At 34.4% G+C, this 22,621-nt stretch overlaps 1 protein-coding gene across 5 annotated transcripts in view; it reads left to right on the forward strand.

Moving 5' to 3' along the window:
• The window catches only part of AKAP9 (A-kinase anchoring protein 9), a 108,209-nt gene that overhangs the window by 73,483 nt on the left and 12,105 nt on the right, over positions 1-22,621 (forward strand). For 4 of the 5 annotated variants that reach the window (XM_033068277.2, XM_033068305.2, XM_033068296.1 and 1 more), the window contains 18 exons: positions 210-372; positions 3,135-3,347; positions 4,536-4,574; positions 5,770-6,002; positions 6,632-6,751; positions 9,760-9,936; positions 10,046-10,150; positions 10,547-10,699; positions 10,969-11,148; positions 14,015-15,103; positions 16,016-16,156; positions 16,531-17,013; positions 17,433-17,496; positions 18,206-18,324; positions 19,038-19,229; positions 20,013-20,201; positions 20,840-20,984; positions 21,741-21,960. In XM_033068277.2, coding sequence (XP_032924168.1) covers positions 210-372; positions 3,135-3,347; positions 4,536-4,574; positions 5,770-6,002; positions 6,632-6,751; positions 9,760-9,936; positions 10,046-10,150; positions 10,547-10,699; positions 10,969-11,148; positions 14,015-15,103; positions 16,016-16,156; positions 16,531-17,013; positions 17,433-17,496; positions 18,206-18,324; positions 19,038-19,229; positions 20,013-20,201; positions 20,840-20,984; positions 21,741-21,960 — 4,025 coding nt within the window. The remainder of the gene's footprint in view (positions 1-209; positions 373-3,134; positions 3,348-4,535; positions 4,575-5,769; positions 6,003-6,631; positions 6,752-9,759; positions 9,937-10,045; positions 10,151-10,546; positions 10,700-10,968; positions 11,149-14,014; positions 15,104-16,015; positions 16,157-16,530; positions 17,014-17,432; positions 17,497-18,205; positions 18,325-19,037; positions 19,230-20,012; positions 20,202-20,839; positions 20,985-21,740; positions 21,961-22,621) is intronic. The other variant, XM_033068287.2, reaches the window with a different exon arrangement.

Below are 22,621 nucleotides of genomic sequence, written 5' to 3' on the forward strand. Positions count from 1 at the left end.
GAGTTCACTCTACTGACAAGGTGTGTTTGCTTAGACTTTTATAAGCCAGTCTTCATCTTGTACTCTGCAAATGAGTGTTCAATAAAGATTTTATCAAATGGCTAGTGAAGTTACATGAGGCTTCCCATCACACTTTAAAGCAACTGTCAATTAAATAGGAATGATAGAATAAGTGTTTATCTAATTTCTGTATTTTTTTCCTGCGATAGCTTGAACATGCAAAAATTACTCAGACAGAACTCATGCGAGAGTCCTTCAAGAAGCAGCAAGAGGCCACAGAATTTATCAGATATCAGGAAGAGCTGCAAGAACGTCTCAATGAGGAAACCAAAGCCAGAGAGCAGTTGGCTTTGGAGCTTAGTAAGGCTGAAGGTGAGTAGCTTTGTTGATGAGTTGTTGGACTTTGCACCTACTTACTTCTTAATTGGGTAAAGAAATTGTAAATTTGATCAATTTCTTTGCAAATTTTAGAATGTTATCAGTCTTCTGGATAGTTATGGACATGATGACCTCTGGAGGTCCCTACCAACATCAACCACACTGTGATTCTGTTTTCCAGTTTTGACTCATTACTGTCTGAAAATATACATGACAATATTAAAAATATTAGGTTGTGTATGTATTTGGTTCCTCAAAATTAATTTATTTGATAGTAACATAACATGTTTATTTGTGCAGGCAAGCTTAAATTTTAACAACTTAAAATCATAAATAGTTGAGGCTGGAAGGTACCTCTGGAGATCAAATTCCCATTTCAAATTCCCACCCATTTCTCAAAGCAAGATCAGGTAGACCAGCTTGCCTAGGACCATGTTCAGTCATGTTTTCAATGTCCACAGCCTCTCTGAGTTGCTGTTACAGTGTTCGACCAGTGTCAATGAGGGGAAAGTAAAAAAACCCTTAACTTACTTTGATATGTTGAAGTGAAGTTTCCCATATTTCTTGTGCCTGCTTCCTCTTGACCTTGACACGGAATGTTTAATCTGAATGTGATTATATGGTGGTGATATGTTTCAGTTTGCACTTTTTAAAAGTGTATTTGCAACTGTATTAAGGAAGCAATTAAAAATTGAGGAGTCACACGACAGGAGAAATCTAATAATCTATTCTGATACCAGGAAAATATGTTCAAACCTGACAGATACTTTATTTGTTCTCTTGTTTTGAGACCTCAATGTTTTGTAGCCACCCAACATTTCTATCATTATCTCCAATTAGCATCTGGAAAAGATGCAAAAAGCACCTGCTCTATGGATAGAATCTCTGTAGTAGTAAGTAGAAAGATATTTTTGATAGTTTTGAAGCTAAGCAGACATCTCTGTTTCGAATTGGGAGCATAGAGTGAAGTTTGATAGTCAAATTATGCTCCTGGAGAATGCTACCCTGCCAGGCTTCCTCTTCCTTTTACAAAGACAGATAATCCATCATGGTTTCACATGCTATTAATAGCTGGGCCACACATAAGCTGAAAAGCAGTGCAGGTTTCTAAGCCATGTGTCTAAAATGTAGTGTGAGGGACAGTTGGTGACCTGTCAGTTCATACAGCATAAATGTTGTGTGTCAGCAACAGCAGTACTGGCTGCAATGTTTCAGTAGATCTAGCAAAACCAGAAAGGATGAAAATTCATTTCAGAGGGAATAGATTAAAATCTGAAATAGGCATTACTATTTTTTTTTCCCAAGATTAAATTAAGAGTGAAAAAAAATTGTTTGGAACACATCATAACATGCAAAATTATGAAGAACTCTTCCACAAGATATAAATTATCTAAGAATTTATATTCTGACACAGATGGAGTAACAAAATGTTTAATACTGAAGAATTTCAGAATGTAGGCAGCTATATACTGCTGCTTTCTTTGGAGGATATTTTTGACTTGGTAGAAATTTTATTCACACATCTTCAGTAATAAAGTAAAAATGCCTGGTATATTATGACAGAATGTGTGTGTTGATTTGGTTCATGAAAAGTTCTAGAATATAAGAGACAGAATTAGATGTTAGTTTTAGCCGTTGATAAATATATTGCACAGTTGTAGGTTAGGTGCATTTGAAATTAATGCACTTTTAAATGATTGGCACCTTTTTTTGTTGGTGTTGGTTTAACAAAACAAAAATGTCATACTCTTTTTATTTGATTTCTGCCCATTGAACTGAGTTGTGAGCATACCCTGACAAACTACATTCTTTCATCAAATTCCTTAGGTAGGTATGCAGAACAATGTCTTAGTTCATTATACATCTGATGGTACTCCGTCTTCTCTTGAGAGTAAATGTGTCATTTGTGATCATTTCTTTTTTTATCAAAAAAACTGCTGCAGCTGAGACATTTTCAAACCTCTTGGGTCTTAGTGGTGTTCAGATATGAGTTATCTGATGTGATAGAAAAGCTAATGCAAATTTGTTCACTGAACTCTGACAATTTTCATTAAATCTCAAAAAAAAAAAAAAAAAAGCCCTGGCAGAAGTAAATACCACAAAGTGGGATTTTAGCAGACTTCATAATTTTTGTGGGAGTGTGCATTTCATTTAACCTGGGAATGCCCTCTCAACTTCAAATCTCTTAAGTATTCATTGTGAACAGTATAACAGTATCTGATATTGTATTGTCTCCAAGTTTTGAAATGTTATAAATTACGTTACTCGTTCAGTATTTTCTGTTTCCATATCCAGTCCTATATGTCTGTGTTCTCTGTGAATTCAGATACGGAAAAAAGAGATGGGTCTACATGGTTAACAAATGGAAATACCTTTAGTTTTTCTACATTCTCAAGATAGGGTAAAATCCATTTTAATACTGACTCAAGACTGGATTTATAGTGATTTATACTGAATTGATTTAAATTTCTTATTTCTCCTGTCTTTATTACATCCATATTTTTCCTTGGCTTTGGAACTCCTCTTTGCTCCAGAGGTTTTGTGCTGAGTAAAAATTAAGAGCTATATTTGGTGTTCTGGTATCTTTCCTGTAATTTGTTCATCATGAAAGGATAGCAAGGACGGGAGTAGAAATTATCAGGTGTTTAGCAGCTAACTTATATGTGCATGCGTGTCAGAATACAATAGTGACTTCAACAAGAAAAAAATTGGTTTTGATTTTCTATTAAATCTGCCTCCAAATTGATGTTTTACAGGCCTCATTGATGGTTATGCAGATGAGAAAGCATTTCTGGAAAAGCAACTCCAGGAAAAAATAGATGTAATTGACCATCTAGAGCAAGAGCTGCTGTGTACAGGTAACAAATTGCAGGAGTTAGAGGCTGAACAGCAGCAGGTCCAGGAAGAAAAGGAATTACTCTCCAGACAGAAGGATGCCATGAGAGCAGAGGCGGGGCCAGTAGAGCAGAGTATGTATTCATCACAATCTTTCTGTGAGATTTGCTTATACTTCCAAATAAAATAATAAGTACTCTTGGCAAAGGCTTCTCCCCATTGCCTTTGTGACCATTAATAAAAACGTGATAGGGTCAATTGTGGTATTTTCACACCTGTTGCCTGATGTTTCTTGATTTTTAAACAAGAAATGACTGAATTTTTAGAAGTGGTGAGAGATTACAGTTGTTCTTTAAGCCAGAAATCTCAAAAAATCTGCTTTTATTTAGATTACCACTGGAGATTAAATAACAACAATGGATAAAAATACTGTCTAAATACTTTCCAAACAGACTTAAAGACAGACTAGGAAGCATACCTACCAGAACATCATTGCACTACATATGATGGCTGTATTTATTTTAGTCACAGAAGATAAACTTTTCTAATAAATTCCTCTTTCAGGGAAGAATAGCTCAACAGTTGCATGATAAGGAAAACCTTTTATCTGCCAGAAATGAAAACTTTCAGCCCTGATGGTGAAAATTTCAGATATATGCCATGTCAATGTAATCTAACTAACTGCTTACTCAAAAAAAGCATTTACCCTCATGATGTAAATGTGTCCTTTAATTCTTCCTTAAACTAATAACTGAAATTAATATTTCATGTTGGAGAGAGGAAGAAAATTAGAACAGTAGTGTTTTAAGAAGTACTGATCTTTCAAGTGTTGCAGTGCTTACATTGTGAATTGCAGGATAAAGTTACTATTTTATTTAATTTCTATAAGTTTATTCCCTTTTATAATGTTGACATTTTTATAGATTGCACATGTTGTGTATTTGCAATTTCCTGCAATTTTCTGTAACAATGAAATTTTAAGAACAACCTGCTGCTTCCTACTCTGTTATAAAAAAGATCCTTGTCTATGATTCCACTTTAGTTATTTTTTATATGGTATAGGCTTCTAAATATATTACGGTTATTTTCATGGTTAAGAGCTGTAAGGATAAACAATTCTATAAATATGTGTAGGAACTTATATCATGCATACCAGAGTAACTTGTCACATTCCCTAAGTTATCTCAACAACTTTGTCATTAAATGCCACATCTATCTTTGGCTTCATTTTCTCTTACATTGTTGCACCACAAGAAAACTATAGCTGGCATGTGAATTACTTTGCTTCTTTTTTTTTGTTTTCTCTCTCTCTATTCTCCTAGGCCTAGTAGATGCTGCAATCGATGCAGCTTCCCAAGCAGGTGTGTTTGTATGTTGCATGGCCAATCTGTAACTGGGTGGAAGACTTACACATACTGACATTGTTAATCAGGATTATTGGGCTTTTGGCTTACTGACGTTACTTGTAATTCTTACTGGCCTGCAGCTTTGATGTTGTATTTCATACTCAGTTCTACATTTTGCTAACAACATTTCTTATAATTTCTAAACATAATAAGCAAATTCATCAATAACCATCATCTTATTCACCTACGAATTACAGTTACTTAGATGGTATTTGAGAGACATTTTTGTAGTCTTTTATTTCTTTTTATTTCCAAATACAGCTCAGTTATTCACTGATAATTAAACATTTACTATATTGGTATATAATGGTTACTTAGAAATGAGAATTGGTTAAATATGATGTAAGATGATGGTGCCTGAAGGATCTTTCTTCTCTAGTGAAAGTAAATTTTATTGTTCTGTCTAAATATCAATCATGTTTTTAAGATTCTCCAAAAGTAAGTGCACTTTGCTGTTTGGGTTTTGCCTCAAGGTGTTCGTACAGTTATTTAATAGGCACTTCGGTGGGCTGTGGCTTAAGAGTCTTAGAGTGGTTTGGGGCTTTCCTATGTATGTGCTTGCTGGCTTTTTCATGATGACTCAAAATTGGGCATTCATGCAGTCACTGATTTTGCAAGCTCCGGTAGCAGGTCAGTAATTTTCCTCTCTGTCTGCCCAGCAACCTCGCTTAAGTCTTTCAGTATTTCCCTCAAATTATTTATATGTATCACATTAAATAATGAAATCTGGGAGTGGATTGATTTTACTGGCGATGGGGATGAGAAGAGGGTTGGGTTTTCTGTGCATCACTGATAATTCCTGTGCTGACTCTAGCTGTGGTTTGACCCCATGCATTTTCTTTTCTTTTCAATTGTACAAAGGGCTTTTAATTTATCTGAAACTTAAACAGGGAAGTGATTTGATGCAACTTCAATAACAGTCCTTTGAAGACTACCTAAAGGATAGTAATTTTAATATGAATTTGCTTCAGTCAGTATCATGATTATTTCTCAGAAGAAAATACATTTTCAAAAAAAGAAAAATAGTAAAAACCCAAGCCAGTTCACATCCTTCTGCAGATTACAGCATGGATACCTTGGGGAGTGCTTTTGGTTCATAACATTGCTTACTATTCATATCTAAAAGTAGTGATGCTTTTATTACACTCAGAATTACTGGAGGAAACAGAAAAGTTAATGAAGGAAAAAATTGAAGTACAACGTCAAGCTGAAAAAGAGTATGATGACCTTCAGAAGCAAGTTAAAGTCTTGGAAATAGACTTGGAAGAACAAGTCAATCGTTTCATAGAGCTAGAACAAGAGAAAAATGCAGAACTAATGGACTTAAGGCAGCAAAACCAGGCTTTAGAGAAGCAACTGGAGAAGACAAGAAAATTTCTGGATGTAAGTATGGTAAAAGGCAGATATCATGAAGGTGGGTGGGTAGCACTGCTACTGAAGTTTGGTTCAGGGAGAAATGCGAATTTTTTTTCAGATTTTGAGCAAACATAGGTGGATGATAGCAAGCATAGGTAGTGTTGTAGGTTCCAACCCAAGAATTTAATAACATTTAAAAAGTTGAAATTAATTGGAAGTTCTTACTTAGGACAGCTCTGTATTTCAAGCAATTTATAGTTCTTTTATTTTCTGCTGGCTTGTCATATTAACCCAGAGTTGATTTCTGGTTTAAATTTCTATTTATTCTATATTTATCAAAGACAGGAAGGAAAGAAATCATAAAATATTTGCTTTCTGTTATTTGTGTGGTGTACCTGGAATAGAAAAAACAAACCTGTCATTTTTGTGAAATATTATTTGACATGTCTCTGCTGTGCTAATTTTTTAAATTAAAAATATGACATTTATTGCCCCAAATGATAAAGATGTCAATGGTGCCTGTGATAGGTTCTGCTACCTTATAACATTGCTGTTACTAGCCTCACATTAGTGCAAGTTAGAAGTGATGGCACTTACATTTAACTTGGATAGTTTTTTAATCAAATTATGTATCCACATAATTTCTTAACTTTCAGGAGCAAGCAATTGACCGAGAGCATGAGAGAGATGTATTCCAACAAGAGATACAGAAGCTGGAACAGCAGCTTAAGGTTCCACAAAGGAGTCAGCCTGTCAATGAACATCAAACCAGAGAGGTAACACATTTTATTACTTGTACTCAATGAATATAAATGACAAGATGACAGCTGTTAAGATATTATAATGAAACTATTTTATGGTGTACCTACTCTGCATTCATTTGCAAGCCAGGAAAGTAAATGCCCTGAGATTGAAGGTGTTGCAGGAAAGTGATGGAACTGTGTTTTGGTGTTTTATTTTAGGCTGTTTAGTTTTAGTAGCACAAATACAGAAAACTTTCTGACTTTCAATAAGGCTCTCTCCTATAACTTAACTTAGAAAATCCACTGTTCTCAAAAGTTCATAGAAACATTCAACATTTGTTTTAGTTTCTTTTAGCAGTTTTACATGTTCTTGTGTTTTGACATTCTAGCATAGGTACCCCACTGAGGGAATAGAGTTACTAAGGTTTCACTCCTGAGATGTTGTAGCACACTGTGTGTACACGTGAACCTTGCCAGTGAAAGTCTGTTGGCACTGAAACAAATGTAGTGACTGTAGAACAGCAGCTCAAGGGAATCAGAGAAAACTCTTAGACTTAGCAAAATCAAGAAGTGGCAGTAGTGCAAATGCTATCTACTATAATGCTTTTGCAGATTTTGTTTGATGAACTGTTAGTCAATTAAATTGCATTTTCTTTTTTTGTGGGTTTTCTTGTGTACCGCTTTTTTGCATGATTTTCTTGCTTGATTTTTCAGTATTAAAATCCCCTCTATTACATTAGATTGTTGTTTTCAAATCAGTGATCTTACTGGAATAGTTCAGTTGCTGTCAATTCAATTCTTAAATATTAGCTATATTTAGTATTCTGTATCATGTGAAATAATGGAACGTGTCCTTGCCTATGGCAGGTTTGTTGGACCTAGGTGACTTTAAGGTCTCTTCCAGCCAAAACCATTTTATGATTCTAGGATATAGTTTAGGATCACAGACAGTAATAGGACATAAATTGCTCTATATGAGATGAGCGTATCAAAGCACTTATTTATTTGGAATTCACAGGTTTAAAACTGTGTTTCACTGGGTTTCTAAATATATTTTGGTACAAAGGTTTGTATGAATTTCGACAGTGTTCAGTCAGTACTATGGGATATGGTTGTCATCGTCTCCCATGTGAATTGTTTGGAATTAGCTGGGTACATGTTAAATAAAACATGCAGAGCAATTCTACATCTATTTCCTTCTGTTGCCAAGAGTGTGCACATTCCTCTCTTGCTGACATTTTACACACATGTAGGTGCTCTAGCACAAGTAATTTTCCTGGATCCAGGATGTTCATTTTCAGTTCATTTTTTTCTGTATCTGTTTATTATTTGTGGCATGGATAGTGTATGAATTCCTGGTTAAAATTCTCACATTAAATAAAAAATTCTCCCAAGAAAAGTTCAGATTTGATAGCATAATAAAAATTGTCCTATTTGTTCAGAATCTGTATGTAAAAATCATCCTGATTTCTAAGTACAAGTACTTATGTGTACTCTAAAGCTGACAGATATGCTACAATGGAAATTTAAGGCATGCCTTAAAATGAAAGACAGCTTTAACTGTGATTAAAATTTTGAGATTCATACTTGATGTTTTTAAGATGTTTTAGAATTTTTTATTAGGTAGAAAGACAGTAAGATGATATCTGCAAGCACCACAGATGTAGGAGCTGGTTTAGATATAGGTGATGTTAAATGTGCTATGCTAGAAATGTATCTTATCACGTGCGTACATATTCTTACTATATAGCGTATTTTGATGTCACAGTGTTCTTTGAAGTATTTTGTAAATATACATATTTTCCTTATTTGTCATGCTTTTGAGAGAGCTGTTCTATTTTTCATAGTTACACATTTTTTTAAATCCTCTTCTGCTTTGAGGGAATGCCATGAGCTTTTTTCGGTTGATAACTAAATTTGTTTCTTACTGTTGTTTCAGCTTTGTCAACTTATTCCAGGGAGGGTTCGCATAAGAGTCTTCTCTAGACTTGATTTTTATTTTTCCATTTCTCTCTCAGGACTTTTCTGAGGTCACTTCAGACTGTGATGTTACTCATGGATGGATAACGTCAATAATACCATCCTGTCAGCTTTATGTTCTGGTCCTCTTCTCTCCTATCTCTTGAAATGCTTTGAGTCTTCTACCTTTTGGCTACATCGTAACTTCCTAATTGTAAATACTGAAATCAGTTTCTTGAGTGGGACAAAGATTACTTTCCCTGTCTCTTGCTCAGTTACTCAGGTCTTATCGCTGTACATCATACTGTGGATTTGTTATGCATCTTTCTTACCTACAGTTTAAATTAATAATTTCTGAAATACAGCTAGAAATGGATAGATATTACTATCTCTGCTACTTTTGTTAATATTTTAATATGTTGCTTCTGACATACATTAATCTGACCTACTGAGATTCAGAATGTTTGATTTGGATGTTTTGTCCACTATAGAAAGCGAATTTATTACATCCATGACATCTGTTTGGTCCCATTTAAGGAACACAGCAAGAAAACCAAGCTTCTTTTCTTTTGTGATTTAAGTATAGCTATTCTCTTCAATGTTAAATATCCAGTGAGTTTTAGGATATTCCTGTATATCACTAATCAGCTCCTTCTTTTGAATAATATGTCGCAGATTTTTAAAACTATGATTTTCCTCTGAGGCAAATAGCATCTTGACCATAGGGTCAAGACATTCATCCATAGGTGTTAAAGGCATCATTTCAGTGGACTGCATAGTGATGCTGTGCTGCTTGCTTTTAACTGACTACAGAGTCTGAAGGCTTCAGAAGGACAAGATCATATCTAGAGAGTAGGCAATGTGGCACAGAACATATCACTCCTTAAATAATGCTATTTATATTTGTTGGATGTAGTACCACAGCATTCTGACTGTACGTTCTGATTCACCTAAAGAGTAGGAGTTTCATTATGGGAGAAAAAGAGGAATATTTTCTTCTTATCAAAAATGCATGGTGTTGCTATTGCTAGCGAATCCTTCCAGTGCGGTACAATATAATAATCCTGCCATATTGTCATCAGGTTGAACAGTTAACAAATCATCTCAAAGAAAAAACAGACAAATGCAGTGAGCTTTTGCTCTCTAAGGAGCAGCTTCAGAGAGATATACAAGAACGAAATGAAGAAATTGAGAAGCTAGAATGCAGGATAAGAGAACTGGAACAAGCCTTAATCATCAGTGCAGACCACTTGCAAAAGGTATTGCTTGGTTGAAATTTATCAAGGATTTGTTGCTTTCTTATTTTCTCTAGACCAAAATAGTGTATTTTTTTAATCTGATGACTATTAGTATTATTTCTCTTTATAGGTGGAAGAAAGGAAACAGTTTGGCACCATCATAGTAAAGGGAGAGTTACCTCTTGAGGTACAACTGCAAGCGGAACGAGAAGCTGTGGACAGAAAGGAAAAGGAGGTAAAATACCTGTGAAAATTTCTATCTTTCCTCTTATATATTGGTTTGTCAGTTTTTGCTTTTGTTGTCCTTAGTGAACTATGTAGTGGAAATTTTTGACAGTTAGAGAGACAGCAGTCCAAATCCCCTTGAAATTCTCTCATCATCCATGATCGTTGCTGTTATGTGTTAGTATTTATGACTTGCAAGAGTGTTTCTGAAATAAAAATTCAGCCTAATTAAGAAAAACTGATTTTTTAGTGGTGCTTAAAATTCCATTCAGTTTAAGGACTCAGAATGTCACCATACTTGTTTGTGCATAGCAAACCAGTTTACTGTAGACATTGTACTTGAAACTTATTTAATTTTTGGTATGGCTTCCTACTCATTTTCCTGCTCCTTTTGTTGGAAACACAGGTCACAAACCTTGAGGAACAATTGGAGCAGTTTCGAGAGGAGCTAGAAAATAAAAATGAAGAAGTTCAGCAATTGCACATGCAGCTAGAAATTCAGCGAAAGGAGTCCACTACACACTTGCAGGAACTTGAACAAGAGAACAAATTATTTAAGGTAACTGTGCAACAGAGAAACCTAAAAATTTTGTCTCCTTCCTCCACAGAAATGAGTTCTTTGAAAATGCCAGGACACCAAACTCTTTCTCAAGCATTCCACCATTCAACTTCAAACTTAATATTTTTGAAATATTAAAACGCTCATATGATTAGTTGTCATTCCATGAAATTTGTGTATTTTAACTCCTACACTTGAAATACTTGTGCAAGAATATGCAGAAAATGCTATGTATGACTGTAACATGTTTTTGTGGGTTTTTTTGGCAGGATGAAATGGAAATACTAGGACTAGCTATCCAGAAATCTGAAGATGCTGCCATAAAGGACCATCATTTGGTGGCTGGGAGGCTCACTCACATCATGCAAGAAAAGGATCAGGAAATATATCATCTTCATGAACAAATAGCAAAACTGCAACAGCAGCTTGAAGTCACAACTGACAACAAGGTACATACTTCTGAAATCCTTTTCAGAGTCCTACTTTGTGCTGCTAGTTTGAAGGAAAAAATCTTCTGTCCCCCATCAGTTGCATTATTTTCTGTTGCTGCCTTAATTTAAAAATGCAAATGCTTCAGTTTCAACCAATGCTTTAAACTTAATGTCTTTGTCCTTTTTAGTCTCATTTATGGCAGATACTTTTTGCTTGCTTTTCTTTTTAATTATTCTCCGTTATTTTTGCTGGAGTTATTGTCTTAAATACTTCTTCATTTGTTATTCTTCTGCTACTTCTGAATATTGAATAGTATTTACATAGCTGAATTCAATCTCAACATTCATTTTAGCATCTTCCATCGCATGCCTTAACATTCAGTGTTGCACTCCAGTGACATCTGCTGGATTATGTTAGATTTTAATGCATTTTTAGCAGTTGAACTTCTGAGCTTCATGAGCTTGTGTGAATGCTTGGTTCTCATACAAGTGTTGGCAACATCTTTTATCCAATTTCAAGCATGGAGGTGCAAACAAAATTCTGTGTTTCGTTAGAAATAAAGAGGAAGAAAAAAAGAAGCAGATTTATCTTTTATTTACTGAGCTTTAACACCTGTAACTTTCCAATTACTTGTTTTTTTGATTATCAGCTTCATCTTCTTTTGGCTTACTTTAATTTTATACAGATGAAACACACCAATTTTTTCAGTGGCTGAATTTTGCATTCTGACTATTTTAAATGTAATTTGTTAGTCATAAGCTTTCACTCAAAAGCAAGTTAAGAACAGGATTTCTGCTGTCCCTTGGCAGTTGACGGAACATTTAGGCTAACATTCTAGAAGGATATATTGAATCCACTAAAATAGGGCTCTGACTAAGCTGGATAATTTCACTGTGTCTTTATGTTCAAAATTCAGTTATAGTAACACTCAGTGAAAAATTATGAAACTTTGAATTGGATTTAGGAAACTGGATGTAGGAAATATCATACTTCAAGAGTCCAGAACACTTCTATACAATGACCCTGGTAATAGAGTTCCAGTTCTTACCTTGAGAAAAATACCTAGGATTCAGTTATAATTCATTTTAATGAATTGGTTCTTCTCCTGTTACATGAAGCTTAATTTTCTTCATTTCATCCTCTGACTTGGTTTTATTTTCCAGGACATTAAATAATTACTTTGCTTGGTTATGAGAGCATTATTAAATATTAATAGATTATTCTTGGGTTAATCCCTTTCCTAAGTCCCTTAGACATCTTCATCCCACTAAATGCTCTTCTTTTAATTACTGTATTTGCATTCTGTGGGCCTTTATTCCATTGTGTTAGGAAGAACAGAAACTGTTATGCTGAGTTGATAGCAATCACCAGGATCATTGTGCTTTCTTCTGCCTGTGGCAGTGGGGTTGAGACTATATGATCTTTAAGGTCCCTTCCAACCCAAACTATTTTATGATTTTATTACTTGTTCAGATTTTATTTAGTATTTTTGAGCTTCCTCTCGTCTGTGGATTTTTAAAATTAAAAATTGGTTGGCAAACCAGTCTTTCTAATTTATACAGTCACATTTATTTTTGAACATATTATAGTTATTACAAAGTCATCTTCTTATTCTCCTTAACTAATTAAGCATAGTGAAGTATTAAATTATAAAGGAAAAAACAGGGCTATTTGAGTAATGAATTTAGTAATCTTTTGTCTTTTCTGCATGTTTTTGTCATATTTGAAAAGACTCTATTATTCTTACCTATTTCAGATACCATAACTGATTTTATTGTATATGTTTTTCTGAATATTTTTGACATATCTTCTGCCTTCTGCATTTCCACTGTAGGAGCACTGTTCACTTCAGATCTCCAAACATTCACTTAAAATCCATTTTGTTTCTTAACCTTACTACTTACAATCTTGTCTGTCTTTATTTTGTCTTCATAAAGGCAATTTTTTTGTCATCCTTCTACACTCAAATGAAATTTGCTTCCACAGCAATTTAACAAAAAGGTTTTTAAGCAAATTTTTATTCCTTTTGCTGAGACTTTTTTATTTATTGAATTTAGAATTCATCAACACCAGTAATTCCAATTTTTTTTTCTACTCGTTTGTGAGACACCAATGTAAGATGTCTTCTCTTTTCCACATCATACAGTCATCACCTTCATATTTGATAGGTTGCATAATTTTATAAATTTCTTGGAATTTTGATCCCCTTACATAGCCTCTAATTTAAAGTGTCTTTAGAGGTAATCTAGGAAAGTGTTATTCTCTCCATGTTTTCATGAGTCTCTGATTTTTGTTTGGATGGTCATATGGTTTATAAAATAAATATTTCTATAACTTTGTCTCTTTTTACTTAGATTTAAACTATGGAACAAAGAAATTATTGTGCTCTGAGTCTCTGTGTACTATTTGCCATGTGTGCATGCATACATAAACACACAAACACATATTTAGGATTGTGACAGAAAATGTCATTGTCAATTGATAAGTGTTTTCTATGGTCTTGGATTAAAAATCAAGTTATATTGGTATTTTCCAACACAATTAGTAAAAGGTCTATTTGTGTTTAAAATACATATTCATCTAAATTGAGTGTGTCTTATATAAGCAAGTATAGTGAGCACTTAAAATTCAGTGTTCCCTAGGTTTGTGAATTGCTACAAATGCTTTCACTTCATCTGATTCCTTAATACCTATTTTTCAGTTCTTTAAGGTCAAGGGCTACTTTCTCAGTCCTGTTTGAAGATGTCTCAGTTCTCATTAAAGCTTTAGAAGAGTCATCACATTAAGAAATTCATTCAGAACTTCCAGTGTTTGATTAAACTGTTTCTGTTAAGTCTAGGACAAACATGATCTGGGTGTTCTTGTTTGGCTTTTTTTCCCCAGGTTATTGAAGAGCAAAAGGAGCATATACGGGAGCTTGAAGCCCAGGTGGAATGTCTGAAAAGCGATCAAGAACGTGTGAAGAAGAAAAACGATGAGGAAGTAGAGCAGTTGAATGATGTAATTGATAAGCTTCAACAAGAGCTGGCAATTATTGAACAGAAGACACCAACAGACGTTGCTGGTTTTCAAGAAGATGCTGACAGTCCAAAACACATACTTGAAGCAGTTCTGGCAGAAAAGGAGGCTTTGGAAAAGCAAGTAGAAAACATAAATGCAGAGGCGTCTCAAACAAAGAATGAGCTTGAGGAAACAAAGTTGAAAATGAGCCAGTTAAAGCAAGAAATAAGTATGTTAAGAAAAGAGCATGAAAGAATAACAGAGAAATATAAGTGTGCCCTGGTCCAAATTGATAAGTCAAAACCAGAAGACAGGAGCAATGGAAAAACTGAACAAACGGAAGGAGGCTTATGTCAGCAGATAGACTTGCCAGATCAGTCCCAGCTTAGGACTTCAGATGAGAATGCAGGAGTCACCACTAGCAAGATGGAGATACAGCTGCAACAACTTCAGGCATGCATTAAGCAAAAAGATTCAGAACTGTGCCGGTGCTACAATGAAATAAAAGACATGAAAGAGCAAAGCAAAGCTGAAAAAGAAACACTTAAGAAGAGGATATTAGAACTGGAAAAGACACTCATGGAGAAAGTTGCCGCTGCTCTTGTGAGTCAGGTTCAGCTAAATGCAGTTCAAGAGCAGAGAAGATTCATGCAGGAAAATCAGGAAGCTTCAAAGTGTGAGGATGAAGCAATCAAGAATGCCCAAACAGAGAGTTTGAGTGATAAAACTGAAAATGAGGGAGAATCAAAATTATCACTCTTAACACAGAGGCTTAGTGAGATGGAAGACCAACTGGCAATGGTAAATCATAGCTTGGAGCAAGAAAAAGAGAATGTAAAAGTTGCACAAAAGGAAGCTAAAGTGAAGGAAGAGAGGTTCTTAGAGCTTCAGCAATTGTTAGAAGAGGTTAAAGAAAAACATAAAGGAGAGATTCAGAAATACATTAAGCAAGAAGAAATGCGGATGTATCAGGTAAATAGACACCATTTTCTCTTGTCTTATTTTCACTAAAACCTGTAATTTATGTAAAGTATAATGAATGGAATGGTTCCTACCCCACCATCAGTTTCCATTACACATTAAAAACACCTTACCTTTTCATGATAGTAAGGTGGTTTTGAATTTTGGACATATAATTTCTTATTCTTAATTTGACTTGACATAGAATGGAATGTAGTACACTTTTACATGGTGTGGAGGCAGAGACATAAAAATTAAAATGATAAAAACTGTCTAGGAGAGGATTCAGAATCATAAGGGAAGTGATACCATTTTGTCTATTCAGGTGTTTTTGGGATGGAGGTTTTTTATTTATATATGTTTTGATTTTGATTTGTGTTTTCTTGATTTCCCATCTCAATTCAAACGATATTTCCCTTCAGTAGCTTTTCCAGTATTCATTTGTCCACATTTCCATGCACCAGTGGTTTATTGCCTCTCAGTTTAGAACCATCAGTCAAAATTGACTATGTTTGTTTGTCCAAAAATGGGTTTGATGTCTCTGAATGTGAGAGTTTCAGCAATCATGGAACCCAGTACTGGACAAGAAAAGGTTATAAGATCTTTCATCCAAATACAAATTTAATGAATGTCCTAAATGTCTTATAAGTTAAATAATATTATCAGACTTCATTTCCTACTCTCTGTTCACCTTCTTCCCTATGTTTTCTGTGTGGTGTATCCAATTTATGCTTGCAGTTCAATAAAACTGTAAGACATTCTTTCTTCCCATGGTCTTAATCTTATTTTTTTGAAGCTGTGTTAACCCTAATAACATACATTTGTTTTCCCCTTTGGTCTTTTCACTTTTTAAGTTGGTGTGAAAGTGATCAGTGCTGTTAAAACTTGGTTCTTTACCATTTTCCATGTTGTTTTGCCATATAGGTAGAAGCACAGCTCATGGAAAGTCAAAAAGAAAAAGTGCTTATTACTGAACTTGAACAAGTGAAAGAAGAGGCAGCTGCTGCTAAGGAAGAACTGAACAGTTACAGAGAAAAGGCAGAAAAACTTCAGCAAGAACTAGCAGTAAGAACCCATGTTCCATACTGTATTTAAACCAAATAGTTGTACAGGACTTACTGTTCATGCATGCTATAGATTGGGATTTTTTTAATCTTTTACTGAGAATGCCACCAAGAAAAACAACCTCTCAGTGCCTACTGTGAGTGGAACAGAGCTGATGCTGTAGATCAAATATTTGCTCATTGCCAAAGCACTGTTTTACTGCAATGCAACAGTGGATCTAGGGCTGTATTTCTTAGGAGATAACATGTGCTACCATGTGTCAAAACTGCTTTGAAATAGGACTAAACTGATCTGTAATGGTTTAGAGTGTTGCTTGGATTTTAGCTGTTTTAAGAATTTGGAAGGATTGCAGTTGAGATTCTCCATATTTACAGGTAAAAGAGGCAAATCTGATACATCTTCAGGAAGACCTGTGCAAAGTCAAAGAGAACCTGGTTCAAGCAGAAGAGAAACTTGCAAGTTTCCTGAGAAAGGACAAAGAAATGGTGAAAACTGAAGGCAAGAAGGATGTAGAAATAACATGTGATTTGTCAGCCAGTGAGTCTGCTCTAACTAGAAACAGCTCCTCGTCACAAACAGACAAGACTGTGGAAATCTCACCAGTCCTTGTTAAAAATGCAGAAATCCAAACTGATTTGCAAAATGGATGCTCTTCAGATGAGATTGCAGAAATTGTAAGAGAATTTACTGAAAAAATTGACCAAATGCAGGAACTGCATGCTGCTGAAATCATGGACATGGAGACAAGGCATATCTCTGAATCTGAAGCATTAAAGAGAGAGAAATTTGTTGCAGTACAAGTACTAACTGAAGAATGTAATACTTTAAAGGAAGTCATAGAAACTCTACAAGCCAAAGTATGTATTTTATTTTATAATTACTGAATTAATTGGGTTCAAGGTTTTTGCTCTTGCTACAGAAATTCCCATTTAAAATCTGTAAAGTGTGAACCACCACATGTTCAGTAAAAAACTTTTAAGTGTTCTAAAGTTCCCATGGCCCTGAGAGAGACTGTGAACCCCTTTCTCAGCATTTAAGCTTGCGAGTGTGCTCAACTATCAGGTGTTTCCTTGTGCTTCTGCCTTGAGCCTGCCCTGTTCGGTGAAATGTAGGTCACCCTGTGGAATGCCATCTCTCTCATATTCAGTTTTATTACTTTGATTGAAGGGGAATTGTAACAAAGAGGTTCACATTATTTCCTGCTCCTTAAAAGTTTCCCCCTTATTGAGAGTGGGTGAGGGGTTAAAGTCTTAATTGTTTTCTTTTCTAAATACAGAGAATCCCAGTTGCTGGATTAGTACCTTCTCCACCACATCAAGCTAGAGATGGAGGTTCTAGTGGTAAGAAATTTGTTTTACAGATTTCAAACAGCATTATAAATTAAATCTGCCTTTTTGATATTAAGTTTACCATTAAAGAGTTTGTGTTCTAAGAAATCAAAACAGCTACTGCCCAGATTGAAGCAGAAGTGTGTTGCACCTGCAAAAGGTTTTGGGCACACCATGTCTATTAATTTGGTACAAAAGGAAAATGTCTGGAGCAGAGATGGGTTTTAGTTGAGGCATCAGATGCTAATTATTTTCCTTTCAATTGGAGTTTCTATATCCTTCTTAGCTATTACATTATCTCTTCAGTGTAGCTTCATTCATCTCCTGATAGTGACAGCTCCATAGCAGTGGGACATGATGACAGCTATGGACTTCTCCAAGTGCAATAAACTTACTAGAGTGATCCTTTTCATAGGCAAGGCTAAGCATATTATGAGTGGGTCATTTCTCAGAAGTGTTTATGCAAGAACTTGTTTGTCGTGTAAAACTAAACTAGGATTTTTAAGTTTGGTTGTGGTTTTATTTTTTAGCTTTGTTTTGCTGTTACTTCTTTGAAACTGAAAAAGAAGAACTATACAACAGGTAGTCTCCAGGCTTAGAATGAACTCTTAGTGACATGCAACTACCTGTTAAAACAACAGATAAAAAATATTTTTTGATGCCTGTTCTTCAAAGCTTCACAGTAATCCAGCTTTCATGTTTTTCTCTCCTTTTATTTTAGACTCCAGTTCAGACTGGAGTCAAGGAATGTATCTTACTCAGACCCAGGGATCTGACACAATGCCTGAAGGAATAGATGAAGGTGAAACTTCAACAGATTTACTTCCAAAAAAAATTAAGGTAAAATAGACTCAATCTTTTTTTTTTTAAGGAACAAGAGTGATACCACCGGAAGTTGAGATTAGCTTCTGCTTGGTGATTGATAACAGAGCCATTTAGATAAGTTTTAGTGTTGACTATTTTAATACATTTTCTAACAGTGATGTACATTTTTGCATTTTAAATTAGGCTAAATATGAGTTTTATATCTGTAGGTTTGTTCTCAGTTATGATTATGAGAAATAAAACTGCTGTTATAATTTATTGCAATTTTGTTCTGTTAATAAAGTCATGATCATATATTACGCAATTTTATAGATTCTATCTTTATAGCTATTTTATGAAAGCAACTGTGTTTATTATAAAAGGGTATCATGCTTTAATTACATATTTTTTAAAAGTATTTTGTGACAAAACCCAAGCTTTATAGTAATTTCAAAAAGTGAATGGCAAAGCTCACCTGGAAGCTCACCTGGAAAACAGGACTGTTTTTAAAATGTCAGTTTCCATTAGTAGCTATTCTAAAAATAAAAAATTGATTTCACAGATGTACATTGGAAAATTTTACTTGAAACTGAGGACAAATACGAGGACACATAGTTTCCTCATGCTGATCAAATTGGAAATACCAGTTTTCCTATAGATATGAAATACGATTGCAATAATTATTGTTGTTGTTATAATTATATGTTGTTATTACTGCCATTACTGATTTCTTTTTGCTTTTACTTTAGGGTTTGCTGAGAGCAGTCCATCATGAAGGCGTACAGGTGCTGTCTCTCACTGAATTTCCATATAGTGAAAAAGATCTGTCACCTCATAAGCAAGAGCCAGAATCTTGGCTAGAAGAAAGAAAAGCTTTCCTAAGCACCATCTCATCTTTGAAAGACCTAATTGCAAAAATGCAAGTTCGTAGAGAAGCTGAGGTATAAATAATATTGTAAGATTCTATCTGAATAAAAGTAACTTATTATAACCTTCTAAGACACATTCATTGTTCAGGTTTAAATGCGTAAATATTCTGTTACAAGGTGTAATATTCCTAAAATGTGCCATAGAACTCCATATTGCACTTCATCATATTGCAGCTTATATTTGTTCTTCTGTACATTGATAACTTTTGACTATATAGGTCCACATTTTAAGAAGAATTCTCTTTCAAAATATGTTCCAGTAGCAGTTTAAATCTAATTTTTAATTCTGTTATTTATTGGCTTATTAATCAGTAATCTGTTAAAACTTTTACTTGTTAAATAACCCCAGTTAGACTCTTGGATATATGCATGTGGTTTCTATTTCTTCAGCATTTCTTTTAGCATGCAAGCACGAAGTTCATGTAATTTAAAATTAAATATTTTTCATACACAATATCTGCACATTACCACATAGCTCAGTGAGACCCTAGGGAGAGACATGTAATATACAAAATATTAAAAGAATAGTGTGATATGGTCACCTCATTAGTAACTGCACAGGGCTGAGTTTTCAGGTACAAAAAGCTAAATCACCTCCATCTAAAACAAGGCTAAAAGTTTAGCACTTGTGAATGCAGAAAAATTTATAATGTGTACAGTAAATGCATTCATTTGGATGGATGAAATTTACACAATTATTAAGAAAAGCTAAATATTCCAGTGAAAACATACACTCTACATAGAATTATAATGGTGTTCAATTTGGCTCTTTAAATTATTTTTATACCACTGCAGATCTATGCAAGTACTGAATCTCCTGAACGCGTCTCAGACTGGCGAGGAGAACTTCTGCATGCCATTCAACAGCTTTTTGTGAGGGAACAAGATGTTCTCCTTGCTGCATTTCAAACTGAACTTGCAGAAATGGGCACAAGAGATGCAGTGATATTGATGAATCAGTTAGAGCACAGACTGCAAGAGCAGGTAATATAAACCGTACTGTAGTCAAAGTGTTTGTCTACATTAGATTTTAATTTCAAATTTATGAATCCATTATAAATATATGTATTAATAGTTGCTTTGACAGTGTAAGGATGAAAACAAAGTCAGACTTGCAGAAAGAACTGGTGTCTATTTAAAAGAAAAATTATGTGGCATGGGAGATAAACTTTTGGGTGCGTAAGTTTTAGAATATATACAGCCTTCAGAGATCAATTTGAATTAAACACAGTTGTCCTGAGCTTGATGTCATTAAGTTAATTAGAATTATGTTACACTGTCTAAGAGGAAAGGAAGCTTGTTTATACAAAATAATTTTGAGAAGAGAAGGAGATAAGGCTGCTATGGGACAGAGGAAAATCAGTTATCTCCTCCAGAACATGGTAGGATTAGTGAGAAAATTGCACTTTGCCAGAAAAGTGATAGCTCTTTTCAGTCTGTAATTTTGATGCCTAGTAAAGAAATAAAAAAATATCAAGCAGTTCTTCCAATTATTGTAAGAAAATGTTCATTGAAAAAGTTTTGAATATATATGCATTATGAATATATGTATGTGATGTCAACACCATAGATATTCTCATAAAATCTGGAGTTTTACTTTGAAATGTTTCTAATGCTAACAGGCTACTAAACAGAGAGCAGCAATGGACTGCCTTCAGAATGCAGACAGAAGAAGTTTGCTGATGGAGATTCAAGTATTACATGCTCAGATGAACAGTAAGAAAAGTAACCCAAAGAGAGAACAAGAGACTGATTCAAAAAGCCAAGGTGACTTCTGTGGTAATATATGTGGTCTGTTTCCAAAAGCTTTCAAGGCAGTGCTCATAATGTTTTAAGTGACAAAAGTGATGACTTTCTTTGGTCTCTGATTTTGATATGCATGTTCTGAACATGCATAGTTTTCATCTTTTTCTATCTAATTTGACTACTTTTGCAAAAATTAAGATATAATCTGTGTTCTTAGGACTTGTATCAAACTGAAAGTGATACAAAGTTATGTTCAATTGCTATAAAAATGGAGCTTGAATTTTAAGGCTATTTTCCATGTATATGCTTCACTGTTTAGGTTCAGCAGCTTTGAAATTATCTAAGTTGGATAGTCAGTCATAATGCAGAAACTAAGAAGCAATTAGAATGAAGAACAAAAGGTTCAGAGAACAGGTATAGTTTAAAATTAGTAAAGCTCACTGTTAGTGTTTAGTTACAAATATTAGGTCACATAAGTATACATATGTAATATAACTAACTTAAATTTTGTTAATCATTATCCAAGTGATGCATATTGATATAGTTGGACATGTCCTATAGCCTTTAAGAAATAAAGAAGTTAATTTCTTTAAAGTATGAAAGTATTCAAGTATAAAAGTCATGGATTTACTTTTATTGCACTGCTGAAAGAATATATTATTTTAAAAATATCACTCTTAATAATAGCCTTGTGGTCATGCTCTGGCTAGGAGAAGCTTTACCCAAATACAGTGTTTTTTTATAAAGTAATTTCCATATTAATGGTGCTCTCATTAGAAATGCTGGAGTATAATATGCAGCAGAAGCAGTTGCAAATTCTGGAGATGCAAGTGGAGCTTCGAAGTATGAAGGACCGAGCAGCAGAGCTTCAGGAGCAGCTAAATTCAGAGAGGATGATGGGTGCAGAGCTGAAGAATGAGCTTGCACAGGCCAAACTAGAGCTTGAAGCAACCCTTAAAGCACAGCACAAGCACTTCAAGGACCTAGAAACCATCAGGTGCGACTTTCAGTGTGCCAAGCTGCCTGTGTTGACTGTGAAGATTACCTTTCCTAATCTGAAATCATAATACTGATTTTATTAGGGGACTGGTATATTTGCCTCTCAGTATTACTGTAAAACCTACCTGACAAGAATAGACTTTTTGCATTTGACAAAAATATATTTCAATTCATAATTTAATTTAATACTTTATTAATTATCAAGTTCCTTTTTAAACGTTGTCACATTAGACTACTGCATACAAGCTAATAAACAGACCATATTTATTAAAGATTTTTAATCTCCATTAAAAATGAAATATGAAATACTCTTAAATGTTGCTTTGACATGATTGACAGCAGAAGCCACAGATTTGGCACTTAAGAAAGCCATTATTATTTATGCCTGAACCAGAGGCATGCACCCATGAACAGTATCTTAATGTTCAGTTCAAATAACAAATTAGGATGGAGTTTAAATTGGGACTACTTTACAGATTCCTTTATACTCATTACACACCATCAGGAGTAAGTTCTTGTGCAAATGGATTCTTTTGCAAAACTGATTTGCAAAAAAATGAAAATTCAAGTAATAGATTTTTCCTTTTCCCCCAATATATTTTTTTCCCTTGAGAAACATGGCATCAAGAAACATGGCATTCTGTAAGATTTTGGCCCAT

Source organism: Catharus ustulatus, chromosome 1 (assembly GCF_009819885.2).
Source record: "Catharus ustulatus isolate bCatUst1 chromosome 1, bCatUst1.pri.v2, whole genome shotgun sequence".
NCBI lineage: Eukaryota > Metazoa > Chordata > Aves > Passeriformes > Turdidae > Catharus > Catharus ustulatus.